At 37.1% G+C, this 15,244-nt stretch overlaps 2 protein-coding genes across 2 annotated transcripts; both read right to left on the bottom strand.

Moving 5' to 3' along the window:
• Positions 1-694: 694 nt before the first annotated feature.
• On the bottom strand, positions 695-2,228 carry LOC117335948. Its single transcript, XM_033896233.1, has 2 exons — positions 1,367-2,228; positions 695-1,230 (listed from the first exon to the last, which is right to left on the bottom strand). Exons 1-2 carry the CDS (start codon positions 2,226-2,228, stop codon positions 695-697), a joined length of 1,398 nt encoding a protein of 465 aa, XP_033752124.1.
• A 4,881-nt stretch (positions 2,229-7,109) lies between these two features.
• Positions 7,110-8,204, bottom strand: LOC117335947. The gene has a single exon (XM_033896231.1). The coding sequence runs from the start codon at positions 8,202-8,204 to the stop codon at positions 7,110-7,112; it is 1,095 nt and encodes a 364-aa protein (XP_033752122.1).
• Positions 8,205-15,244: the final 7,040 nt, after the last annotated feature.

Below are 15,244 nucleotides of genomic sequence, written 5' to 3'. Positions count from 1 at the left end.
TTCTGGACTATGAAAAAAAAATCAACGCTAAGGTTTTGCGTTTGGGCTGTTTCTGAAAAACTTTTAAAAGCTAGAGCAACCAGAACTGGTTTATAGATGTATCGTTGGATGTATAGCTGAATGCAATACTCATTACTTGCATTTCTATGATTTTTTGTTGTTGATTTTTTTTAGTAAACATCAAGTTTCTTGTCTTAAGATGTTTGGTTTATTTTGTTTAACGTCCTATTAACAGCCAGGGTCATTTAAGGATGCGCCAGGTTTTGGAGGTGGAGGAAAGTCGGAGAAAAATCACCGGCTTACGGTCAGTACCTGGCAACTGCCGCACGTGGGTTTTCAACTCGCGACCCAGAGGTGGAGGGCTAGTGGTAAAGTGTCGAGACACATTAACCACTCGGCCACCGAGGCTCGGCCTTAGGAGAAAACCAATGAATTTCATTAATCTTTTCATATATATATGTCAATGTAAAATGCTTATGATGTTGACTTATTATTTAGGAGTTAACGAATTGTAATGCATGGAGTTGAATGTAGTCACAATATTGAAAACTTCATCCATTGGGCTTGTACTCTGTGTTCACAATGTTCTCAGGGTCATTTGATCCATAGTAGGGAATATTAATCCGATTTAGTCTTACGATGAAAGCCCAATTGAGCCTGGTGGATAACTCCGTCTCTGCAAGCGACCCAGAACTTATCCTTGGTGTCGAATACTGCACACCTCATGTCTTTTCAACATGACATTATCATGCATGGTTGAAAGCTTTTCCCCCGCTTTGTCAAACACAATAATTCGCCTGTTGCCTTGGTCCAAGACAAATAGATCTCCTTCTGAATTGACGGCTATACTGATTGATTGAAACTTGGTCATCCTATCTTTCCTAACCTCATCATCTAGGTCACCTCTCCAGGTGTTCTTGACCTTCCCGTCCGTGTCAAGCGTTATCACCGTTTTCTCATCAATGATCAGCACGTCTTCTGTTGGTATCACCTCCAGCACATGTCTTGGTCTGTGGAAGATTTCTTTCTTGTCCTCATCCAAACGAATGCTCTGCAGTCTGTTTCCAGTAGGGGAAAACTTGACGATTTCAGCATAGTCAATTCCTTGCAGGCAAACTAATATATCATCCGCAGATGTGATGCCGATTCCAAAGGTCTGAAGGGGTTCTGTCTTTACAAAAGTTTTCCAGTTGAAATAGGTTTTCTTTTTTATTCTACAGCCATTTTGCACTGATGCAAAAAGTTCATTTTTACTGTTGACGTCTATGTCATATATATCAAAGTCAGTCGAAAACTTTCCGCCTAGAATTGCCTTCGTCGTCGAAATGTGTAATGCACCTTTGTCCGGTACAGGTTACCCAGATACCTCCATCCCTGCTGGCAGCTAGTTTGATATCGTCACCTTGTTGATTAGGGTCCTTAAATTGACAAACCTTCAGGATTTCAACATCATCAGGGCTTGCTTCGAAATATATTCTGTCAGTGTTCAGGTCCTTCGTTGAATTCCTCTCGGTCTTTGATAGTCCGTGAAGATCAGAAGTATTGTCAGAACCAGTAAAGGAATTTGGTTTTATATCGGACACACAGTCAGACCCATACGATTCTTCATCGGAAATGTGCCCAAGCAAGGTATCCATGTCAAGCTCCGAGGAGCTGCCTTCTGTCAAGATAAGACAAGCAGGAAAGTATACAGACGACTGACGTTTGACCTGTATAGCTTCATCTGCCATCACAAGTGATGTCTTGTAGTTTTCTAGACTACATTGATCCAGGGCTGCTCGTAGTTTATTTTGGTCCTCTTTAATTTGATCCTGACGGACCTTCATTGGTATCCTGATTTCCTCAACCCTCGTCTGAAGCGCTGATTTTGTTTTTGTCTTCCAGGATTCAATATCAGAGTGTAAACGTTGACTTCTCTTATCAATCTCATTGTTTAGATCATCGACGCGAGCGTTGAACTTGGTCTCTATTTCCAACTGATGTAAAAGTTCAGCACCAAGACTTTCCTCGATCTTACGCATTTCTATTTTCTTCTGATCAATCTCTGCTTGATGTCCATCAACTATTTTCTCTAGTGATATAAAGATATGTCCAGCGTGTTTCTCAGACACCATACCCTGAATACAGACAAACGTCCGACAGATTTGACACCAGGCGCTCACTAGTGCGGTGTGTCCTGGTTCGGTACATGATTTTGCTGACATAGGATGGGGAGTCGCACTATCCATTAGCTCTGACACGACCTACAAATAATAATCACTGTTACACCCTTCTAGTTATATATGAAGTAATACATGATTTTGGATACTGCTATATTATATGGACAGCCATTTCACAGTTATACACGATATTATTACATATTGCGGTCATCAATGCTAACAGTTGGCATGCATTGAAACGTCAAATACATGTTATTGCATCAAGAATATCCACAAAATAACCCGTATTTGAGTAGAAAGGAGTACCTACCTAGACTGGCTTCTCCCTGGGAATACCAATTCTGGAGACAAAATCCAAAAGCCCTATATCAGGATCACTACTGTAGCTATATCGGCCGACGGTAAATGTTGTTGTTATTTGGTAGAGAAGTACATGGATTCGTTATTGAACAATTCCTTGGAAGACCTATAGCAGTTAATTAACGAATTCCTGGTAAGGCCTATACCAGTTAATTAACGAATTCCATATAAGGCGATACCAGTATCACTACTGTTATGTGTATTAGTCATAATAAATATAAAAAAAAGTGGTACGATCACTACTGTTATGTGTATTGATTGTTATATATATATGGCACGAGTCAAAAAGTTGTCTTCCTTCGTCATTTGTGTTTCTAAGCTATATATATATATATAAGTTAAAAAGTTTAAGGTGAACCTTACGGACGAAAAATATGCATTTAAAAAGAATAAAAACACGACACAGCAGCTAGCGCTTTCGTCACGTCTAGGTGACTCTAGCTGCTGTGTCGTGTTTTTATTCTTTATATATATATATATATATATATAAAAGGGTTGTACCTTGTCATTGTTCTCTGTGGTCATGCCCTATTGCACACACTGGCACAGTGCATATATATCTGCATGTTATATAATACATTGAACGAATTTGGTGGGACCAGATAAAACAACTTTACAGATAATTTATGTCCTGTCTGAATCCGCTTCTATTTCAACTTTTCAGTAAAAGCAGCCCTGCTGAAGTTAGTTGACAGCTATATGTCGACAGGTAGTACATTTTGTTTTGGTAGACAAGTACATGCATTCGTTAATTAACTTTAGTAGTAATATGACACTAGCTGCAGTTAACGGGTGTTAGTTGAAGATATCACTACTATTTATAGGTGAGCGGTAGTTTTACGAGTAGCGGGGATATTATATGTTTTGTTAAGCCTATCAGGCAATCTATGTGTCCGTCCGTCCGACCTGTTTGTTTTGTAAAGCCTGTCTAGCAATCTGTGTCCATCCGTCCGACCTGTTTGTTTTGTTAAGCCTATCAGGCAATCTATGTGTCCATCCGCCCGACCCGTTTGTTTTGTTAAGCCTATCAGGCAATCTATGTGTCCATCCGTCCGACCTGTTTGTTTTGTTAAGCCTATCAGGCAATCTATATGTCCATCCGTCCGACTTGTTTGTTTTGTTAAGCCTGTCTAGCAATCTATGTGTCCATCCGCCCGACCTGTTTGTTTTGTTAAGCCTATCAGGCAATCTATGTGTCCATCCGTCCAACCTGTTTGTTTTGTTAAGCCTATCAGGCAATCTATGTGTCCATTCGTCCGACCTGTTTGTTTTGTTAAGCCTGTCTGGCAATCTATGTGTCCATCCGTCCGACCTGTTTGTTTTGTTAAGCCTATCAGGCAATCTATGTGTCCATTCGTCCGACCTGTTTTTAATTGTCTGGATTTGATAAAGGACATTTGCATAGGACAAACCGTTGATAATTTCCAAATTATCGGTCATTACAAATTATCGGTCATTAATGAAGGTCACCATGTAGAGTGTGACCTTCAAACCCTGGCGTTTTGAGGAAACATCATATATATGATTGCAATAAAGATACCTCGAAGACTCGTTTGGATTAAACTAATATAAGTTGTTCTGCAATTGTTAAAGGTCATAGGACTTCTTGTAATGATATTGGTAATGTCTCCTATCTTCCCAGAAGATAATTAAGTTAGAAAAGTTGTGATGTAATTGATCAAAAAGGGACCGAACGGCAAGCTAATATCCATTCAACCAATCCGCCATTTTGTATTACGTCTTGGTTGCAGCCAGTCAAAAGTCAGAACTTAAATATACAGTTATGGGATAATTGCAGTTGGTGATATGCAGAGAAAAGCGTACCTATCGATGTTCAGTTGATAAGTCTCATGATGAAATCACTAGCATTTTTCTGTTGGTGTCGTGTCATACTGCCTTACACCAATCACATATATTCAGTAAGTATATTATATATATGAACGGTGAGCCAAATCAACAGTGGCATGCGTGGTAAAACATGATTACAATGTATGTCTTATATGGGGATGTAATATAGAATCAGTTACATTGTTTCCCCGTAATTATGGATGAAACGGAGTACGATTCTGCTGACATATATGATATAATGTACCTGTATAATTTTAACCCGTCATTTTTGCCATCCATTTCATTATTTTATGATGGGATTATGGTTATCTTCGAGTATGCGGTTCGTATGGAAATCTGAGAATGTTTTATCGGTGCTCTTTGTGCCTGCTGCCCCAATTGCATAATATCGTAAGAGGCGACTAAATTTGGGATATTATCTTTTCTCTTTTGTTTTTCTGAGGGTTTGCCCATGCGAGAAAGGATTTGGGTTCTGTTCCCTGGCCGAGACATATCAGTCTTTAAAAGTGGTAGTTACTTCTTCCTGCTTAGCGCGCAGCATTTTGAGAGTGGGGCGACTGGTTTGCCCGTTGTCAGTATAATGTGACCGGGTGGGGTGTCCTTCTGGGTGTTTTAGGCAGTCCACTTCAGTGAGGTAGCACTATAAATCGGCAAAACTTCCGGCCTATCATAAGGAGACTTCATACAAACATACCACACCTTCAGAAAACACACATACGCAACCACCACAGGCATGCATATTGCACGCACGGGAGGCCGTCCTTAAATGACCTTAGCTTTTAAAAGACGTTAAACAAATAAAACCAAACCAAAACCTTTTTATGCAACTGTGATACAACAAGCACAGAGAAATCAATAATAACGCCACATACTTTAGATGTCATGCCATATGGTAACGCGACAATATTTTGTTTGTCAAAGTGAAATGATAAGGTGTTTCTATGTCTTATGTAGAATGATTCAGACCAAATAAATTATTCAAAATAGTTTCATATATATATAATGTATAGTTAAATGATACAAGTTTGTTACAAGTTTTTGATATCTCTTAGTCCAATTAATCAATTCACAGTTACAGTTTTGACGCCATTCATTTCTTCTAATGATTAAATATCGCCGAACCAACATCACATTAGAACAATACTATACTCGTTTTGTCATTTGCTATTAAAAGTTTACACCGTCTCCTTAGTATTTGCCATTACGGATTGACAATGGTTTATTTTGAGATTTGTCTGTTTCTTTGAGGCAATTATGAAATCTGCATGAAACACTAAAAAGAAACCTAGCACTTTACTGTTAATGGAATTACCGCTAATGTAATAGGAAAGCTAAACACACATTTTAAATAAGATATGAATTAAGGAGGTCGATGAATTTTAATTTCACAGCCGATGTGATGAAAGTTTTATTATTTCAAGACTTGATCAGCAAACACACTTTCGAGACGAATTCCATAAAATCTCATATGAAATGAAAACAAGATACCTAACACAAAACTCAGAAAACCTGCAATTTGACAGGTTTATAGTCTAATGTGGAGGACGAAACCAAACGGAGAAATAAAAATGAAATACACTCCAGGATATACTACATTATAGTGACATGAAAAAAAAAATTACATAGTCACAGAAAAAAGGCAACTAACAATGGGCACGACGGCGGATCCATCAAATCGGACAAATGATCACCAATGAAACCGGAGAAGAGGTGTTTTACACGATGGCAGCAATGGCGTGCATTGTAGATTTAGAACCGATCCGAACACAAATGATGATGGCCATTACAGGATTATTCATTAAAGCTTAGCTAAATCCCACTCTTGAAACTTGAGAAGATGGTTGAAATGTGAAAAGTCGCATGAAATATATTTTCTGGCTACGTCTAGGCCATCCTGATCTTTCGGATCAGATGACCTAAACCATGTCACTGTTATTAATGCAGGTCCCCCGTTGACTGATAAATGACTGGACCATGACAATAACTCCCTAAATATGTAGACATTCTATTTACCGCCGATTGGCTTGGTTCTGCATATTTACGTCATATCAAAATAGGACAGTCACCACAGAAAACAGAGTTTGTATTAAAGCCATTGAGCTGCAATAATTCAAAATTTGAAGCTATAAAAAATGGCTAATACATGTTAACTAACCCAGTCTTTCACCCGTTGAACATTAAGTCCCTGTTCACAATACTGTCAGGTTTGAAATGATAATTTGATCCAAGTGGTCTTAATCTGATTTATTTTTACGATGAAAGCGCAACTGTGCCTGGTGGATAACTCCGTCTCTGCAGGCGACCCAGAACTGATCCTTAACGTCGAATACTGCACAACTCATGTCATTCAACATGACGGTGTCATGCATGTTCCAGAAGGGTTGTCCCATTTTGTCAAATACAGCAATTTCCTTGTTGCCTTGGTCCAATACAAATAGATCTCCTTCTGAAGTGACAGTTATACTGACGGGTTGGAACTTCACCATCGCTTCTTCTTTTCCAGTGTCACTGTCAAGCTCACTTGTCCAGGTTTTCTTGAATGCCCCCTCTGTATCCAACGTTATCAGTGTTTTATCATCAATGACCAGCACGTCTCCCGTTGGTTCCACCTCCAGCACTTTTCTTGGTCTGTAGAAAATTTCCTTCTGGTCCCCATCCAAACGAATGCTCTGCAGACTGTTTCCGGTAGGTGAAAACTTGACGATTTCAGCATAGTCCATTCCTTGCAGGCAAACTAACATATCATCCGCAGACGTGATGCCGATTCCAAAGGTCACACGGTGTTCTGTTCTTACAAGAGTTTTCCAGTTGAAATAGGTTTTCTTTTTTTATCTTAAATCCATTGTGCACTGATGCAAAAAGTTCATTTTTACTGTTGACGTCTATGTCATATATATCAAAGTCAGTCAAAACTTTCCGCCTACAATTGCCTTCGTCGTCGAAATGTTTAATGCATCTTTGTCCGGTACAGGTTACCCAGATGCCTCCATCCCTGCTGGCAGCTAGTTTGATCTCTTCTTCTTGTTGGTTGGGGTTCTTAAACTGGCAGTGTTTCAGGATTTCAACATCATCAAGATGTACCGGTAGGTCGCAATAAATTCTCTCATGCTTCAGTTCCTCCATAAAATTACTCTCGGTCTCTGATAGTCCGTGAAGATCAGAAGTATCATCAGAACCAGAAGAGGAAAATGGTTTTGCATAAGACACACAGTCGGACCCATACGATTCTTCATCAGAAATGTGTCCAAGCAAGGTATCCATGTCCAGCTCCGTGGAGTTGACTTCTGTCAAGATAAGACAAGCAGGAATGTATACAGACGACTGACGTTTGACCTGTATAGCTTCATCTGCTTTGTAGTTTTCTAGACTACATTGATCCAGGGCTGCTCGTAGTTTATTTTGGTCCTCTTTAATTTGATCCTGACGGACCTTCATTGATATCCTGATTTCGTCAACCCTCGTCTGAAGCGCTGATTTTGTTTTTGTCTTCCAGGATTCAATTTCAGAGTGTAAACGTTGACTTCTCTTATCAATCTCATTGTTTAGATCATCCACGCGAGCGTTGAACTTGGTTTCTATTTCCAACTGTTGTACGAGATCAGCACCAAAACTTTCCTCAATCTTGCGCAGTTCTATTTTCCTTTGCTCAATCCTTGCTCCAAATTCTCCAGCTCTTTTCTCCAGTGATATAAAGATATGTCCAGCGTGTTTCTCGGACACCATACCCTGAATACAGACAAACGTCTGACAGGTTTGACACCAGGCGCTCACTAGGTCGGTGTGTCCTGGTTCGGTACATGGTGTTGCTGACACGGGACGGGGAGTGGCACTATCCATTGGCTCTGACACAACCTACAAATAGTAATAATTGTTACACCCTTCTTTTGCTGTATACGCAACTATGTGTCACATATCTTGTCGCGCTCAATAATGCATATTTTCAAACCCAGTAATGTTTTTATATTATCAATGTTTTAACATACATGTATCGCATTTATCGATTATAATCGATTATTATCGTGATTTCATTTCATGGCGGAGTTAAGAAATAATACTTACTTAGACTTGCATGTTCACGGAAATTAAATTTCATAGATGAATTCTTTGTGAATTACTAGATAAGCACAACACCTGCCTAAAACTACGACGGCCCATATACGCCTGGACAAATACACATAAGCAATTGATGTTTGTCCGAGGTTTCCAGAAAAATGTGGGCAAGAAACTGCAGATGCAGTTGTTTTTTGCCAAGTGTCGGACACATTTCATCGTCAGATTTTGCTTTGCTTTTTGTTTATTTCGACAACGCAGTGTTGGCCCGTAACCGCCTTGGCACATTTCGAGCTTTGCTCAGATAATTAGCATACCATTTGATAACTCCCGACTGCCTGATGAAGCACAGGTGGCCCATTGAGATCATGAATGCAATTTGTAATTGTTTCGCCCCTCCCACATATTAGATATATTACCTTTCTGCGCTTAGAGTCCGAACAAAAGACACGCGTTCCCCCCCCCCCCCCCCCCCCCCGGTATTTTATTATTTTGTGAAAGGCCTTACTAGTGTGACAAACATTCAAAAAATATGTACATGTATAGTTCTTTTTGACCACATTTTGAATATATAGCTTATGCTAAAATTGTTTGTTAAACTTGTTCTTACACACAAAACAATTTATGTATGTAGACTAAAATTCTGAAATAATATTTTAATTATAACGTTAACTGTGTTAATGTTCTACATCACGTATATCAATTACGATTTCAGAAGACAGGATTACATATATGTGTAGCAATCTGTTCATATCATCTGGCTATATGCATGTCTCCTCCCCTTAACCTTTGTACCTTATGGTTTTACCCACACATTACACCTAAGCTTACAAGGTCAAGTGGGCTGTCTCAATGGGCCACCTGCGCCACATCAGGTAGTCAGGAGTTATCAAATGGTTTGTTAATTACCTGAACAAAGCTCGAAATGTGCCAAGGCGGTTACGGGCCAACACTGCGTTGTCGAAATAAACAAAAAGCAAAGCAAAATCTGACGATGAAATGTGTCAGACACTTGGCAAAAAACAACTGCATATGCAGTTTTTTGACCACATTTTTCTGGAAACCACGGACAAACATCAATTGCTTATGTGTATATTGTCCAGGCGTATATGGGCCGTCGTATAAAACAGATATTTCGACAGTGTCATGTAGCCTGTGGTTTACCTCTGTAGCCATACCCAATTGTATACTCTAGCATAGTGATATTGATTTATCTGTCATTCCACGATTTATTAGCATTTTGAAGTATATTAATGAACCTGATTGAGCATAGATAAAAACAACTATAAGTATGTTCTACGTCTCTGTCGCTACTCTACAACTCTAGAACTTTTCAGTGTCTATAGACTGTTTGATCAGGCGACAGTTTAGATTTACAACCACTAACGGCTATAACAACAACTAATGTCTATAATTCATACTAATGTTTGTAAATATCACTAATGTCTATAACTACTAATAATGTCTTTAACCACCACGTAATGTCTATAACTATCACTGATGTCTATAACTACCACTACTGTCTATAACTACCACTAATGTATATAACTACCATTGATGTCTATAACTACCACTGATGTCTATAACTACCACTAATGTCTATAACTACCACTGATGTCTATAACCACCACTAAATGTCTATAACCACCACTAAATGTCTATAACTACCACTAAATGTCTAAAACTACCGCTAATGTCTATAACTACCACTACTGTCTATAACTACCACTAATGTCTATAACTACCCCTAATGTCTATAACTACCACTAATGTCTATAACTACCACTGATGTCTATAACTACCACTACTGTCTATATAGACTACCACTGATGTCTATAATTACTACTACTGTCTATAACTACCACTAATGTCTATAACTACCCCTGATGTCTATAACTACCACTACTGTCTATAACTACCACTAATGTCTATAACTACCATTGATGTCTATAATTACTACTACTGTCTATAACTACCACTACTGTCTATAACCACCACTGATGTCTATAACTACCACTAATGTCTATAACTACCGCTGTCTATAACTACCACTACTGTCTATAATTACTACTACTGTCTATAACCACGACTAATGTCTATAACTACCACTGATGTCTATAATTACTACTAATGTCTATAACTACCACTGATGTCTATAACTACCACTAATGTCTATAACTACCACTAATGTCTATAACTACCACTAAATGTCTATAACTACCCCTGATGTCTATAACTACCACTAATGTCTATAACTACCACTAATGTCTATAACTACCCCTGATGTCTATATCTACCACTAATGTCTATAACTACTACTAATGTCTATAACTACCACTGATGTCTATAACTACCACTACTGTCTAAAACTACCACTACTGTCTATAACTACCACTTATGGTCTATAACTACCCCTGATGTCTATAACTACCACTAATGTCTGTAACTACCACTACTGTCTATAACTACCACTAATGTCTATAACTATCACTAATGTCTATAACTACTACATTGATGTCTATAATTACTACTACTGTCTATAACTACCACTGATGTCTATAACTACCACTAATGTCTATAACTACCACTGATGTCTATAACTACCACTAATGTCTATATAGACTACCACTGATGTCTATAATTACTACTACTGTCTATAACCACGACTAATGTCTATAACTACCACTAAATGTCTATAACCACCACTAATGTCTATAACTACCACTAATGTCTATAACTACCACTGATGTCTATAACTACCACTGATGTCTATAACTACCACTAATGTCTATAACTACCACTGATGTCTATAACTACCACTACTGTCTATAACTACCACTTATGGTCTATAACTACCACTAATGGTATATAACTACCACTAATGTCTATAGCTTCAACTAATGTCTATAACTACCACTAATGTCTATAACTACCACTAATGTCTATAACTACCACTGATGTCTATAACTACCACTGATGTCTATAACTACCACTACTGTCTAAAACTACCACTACTGTCTATAACTACCACTTATGGTCTATAACTACCCCTGATGTCTATAACTACCACTAATGTCTATAACTACCACTAATGTCTATAACTACCACTACTGTCTATAACTACCACTAATGTCTATAACTATCACTAATGTCTATAACTACTACAAATGTCTATAATTACTACTACTGTCTATAACTACCACTGATGTCTATAACTACCACTAATGTCTATAACTACTACAAATGTCTATAATTACTACTACTGTCTATAACTACCACTGATGTCTATAACTACCACTAATGTCTATAACTACTACAAATGTCTATAACTACCACTAATGTCTATAACTACCCCTGATGTCTATAACTACCACTGATGTCTATAACTACCACTAATGTCTATAACTACCACTACTGTCTATATAGACTACCACTGATGTCTATACTTACTACTACTGTCTATAACTACCACTAATGTCTATAACTACCTCTAATGTCTATATAGACTACCACTGATGTTTATAATTACTACTACTGTCTATAACTACCACTTATGGCTATAACTACAACTAAATGTCTAAAACTACCACTAATGTCTATAACTACCACTAATGTCTATAACTACCACTGATGTCTATAACTACCACTGATGTCTATAACTACCACTAATGTCTATAACTACCACTGATGTCTATAACTACCACTACTGTCTATAACTACCACTTATGGTCTATAACTACCACTTATGGTATATAACTACCACTAATGTCTATAGCTTCAACTAATGTCTATAACTACCACTAATGTATATAACTACCACTAATGTCTATAACTACCACTGATGTCTATAACTACCACTACTGTCTATAACTACCACTAATGTATATAACTACCACTGATGTCTATAACTACCACTGATGTCTATAACTACCACTAATGTCTATAACTACCACTGATGTCTAAAACTACCACTAATGTCTATAATTACTACTACTGTCTATAACTACCACTAAATGTCTATAACTACCACTTATGTCTATAACTACCACTAATGTCTATAACTACCACTACTGTCTATAACTACCACTACTGTCTATAACTACCACTAATGTCTATAACTACCACTAATGTATATAACTACCACTACTGTCTATAACTACCACTGATGTCTATAACTACCACTAATGTCTATAACTACCACTAATGTCTATAACTACCACTACTGTCTATAACTACCAATAATGTCTATAGCTACAACTAATGTCTATAACCACCACTAATGTCTATAACTACCACTACTGTCTATAACTACAACTAATGTCTATAACTACCACTACTGTCTATAACTACCACTACTGTGTATAACTACCACTACTGTCTATAACTACAACTAATGTATATAACTACCACTGATGTATATAACTACCACTACTGTCTATAACTACAACTAATGTCTATAACTACCACTACTGTCTATAACTACCACTACTGTCTTAACTACCACTAATGTCTATAACTACCACTAATGGTCTATAACTACCACTAATGGTCTATAACTACCACTAATGTCTATAATTACTACTACTGTCTATAACTACCACTAATGTCTATAACTACCACTGATGTCTATAACTACCACTTATGTCTATAACTACCACTTATGTCTATAACTACCACTACTGTCTATAACTACCACTAATGTCTATAACTATCACTACTGTCTACAGCTACCACTACTGTCTATAACTACCACTACTGTCTATAACTACCACTAAATGTCTATAACTACTACTGATGTCTATAACTACCACTACTGTCTATAACTACCACTACTGTCTATAACTACCACTACTGTCTATAACTACCACTAATGGTCTATAACTACCACTAATGTCTATAACTACTACTTATGTATATAACTACCACTACTGTCTATAGCTACCACTAAATGTCTATAACTACCACTAATGTCTATAACTACCACTGATGTCTATAACTACCACTGATGTCTATAATTACTGCTGTCTATAACTACCACTAATGTCTATATCTACTACTAATGTCTATAACTACCACTAAATGTCTATAACTACCACTAATGTCTATAACCACCATTGATGTCTATAACTACCACTAATGTCTATAACTAACACTTATGTCTATAAATACCACTGATGTCTATAACTACCACTAATGTCTATAACTAACACTAATGTCTATAACTACCGCTGTCTATAACTACCACTAATGTCTATATCTTCTACTGATGTCTATAACTACCACTACTGCCTAAAACTACCACTAATGGTCTATAACTACCACTGATGTCTTTAACTACCAATTATGTACTAATGCTTAATTGTTTATAACTATTTTAACTACCATTAATGTCTATGACAAGCAGTCTCTTACTACCACTAATTCTTATAAAATACCACTAATGTCTATAACTAACACCAAGGTCTATAACTACCACTAATGGCCTATAACTACCACTAATGATCTATAACTACCACTGATGTCTTTAACTACCAATTATGTACTAATGCTTAATTGTTTATAACTATCTTTAACTACCATTAATGTCTATGACAAGCAGTCTCTTACTACCACTAATGTTTATAAAATACCACTAATGTCTATAACTAACACCGAGGTCTATAACTACCACTAATGTCTATAGCTACAGTACCAGTAACATTTATAACTACAACCAATGTTAATTGTAATTTCTACTTGACCAGAGAAGGAAGGAAATTACAACTGGAACAATGAAGAGACAAGAAAACTAAGGTATATACATATGGATTTGTTATCAACGCTCAGCCATGTTTGTTACATAACACTATATCACAATGCACATAACAGTGAATTCAGAGGATACATATGTGGGCGTCTATGAGTATTTTCTCTTTACAAGTTTGTAATTTATGGCTTCCCTATATATCACACCACTCTTAACTTAGTTTGTATCTGACTTTTAAATGCACCCAACACTACATCTGACAGACATTTTCTTGGCAAATGAAGTTGTCATTTATCATGGAGCAATGTTGATCTCATACCAAACCAAATTATATTAGATATTTGATATGTTTACCCTGAGAAGGGCGAGTGGCTGGTGTGTCTGGTGTTCGGTAAACACTCAGTGGAGTGTACTTACTATTGCATGTTCATACCGTGTATAACTCGAGTCATTTGTGAAATTATTTACTAGTAATCCAAGCAGGTATGTTTGTTGTTATATCAAAATCACAAATAAAATCTGTTATGATACAAACGCAGTGGTCAAGTTTGAAAAGTGGAATATTTACTGCAACAGACATAGTACAACAGCTAAACAGAATGGCACCAGGTCATTCTGACCCATCAAGTCAGATGACATAATCTTTTGAGGGGCTCACCAGGTATCTTGAACTTCAGCTTTCTACTATATTAAAATGGTGGTTCAGTCTTTGACTCTTTAACTTTGACTGATGACTGCCAACATTTAATCAGATACAGAAATTGTAATCACACTAATATGATGTAATTATGAATTTAATTTTTGATGGGTGTGCAAGATATCTTAAACACAAGTCTTTTTTTGTACCCTCACATAGTAAGGGGACCCCTTGTTACTGTGATGACTGTACATTCATCTGTTGCTAACAATTTTCATAATCTCCAACAGTTCTAAAAGTCTCTAACTGTAGGCGCGAGTCATGAATTGCCTTCCTTCTTCACTTCTGTTTCTGTATGATAAACAATGAGATATGTGCAAATGTTGTTTTATTAGATGAATTTACATTGTAAGCGGTATATAATGCATGCAACATTACAAAAAA

This window comes from Pecten maximus, chromosome 10 (genome assembly GCF_902652985.1).
Source record: "Pecten maximus chromosome 10, xPecMax1.1, whole genome shotgun sequence".
NCBI classification, from domain to species: domain Eukaryota; kingdom Metazoa; phylum Mollusca; class Bivalvia; order Pectinida; family Pectinidae; genus Pecten; species Pecten maximus.
The sequence above is the reverse complement of the archived record's forward strand: the minus strand, read 5'-3'. Positions and strand labels throughout refer to the sequence as shown.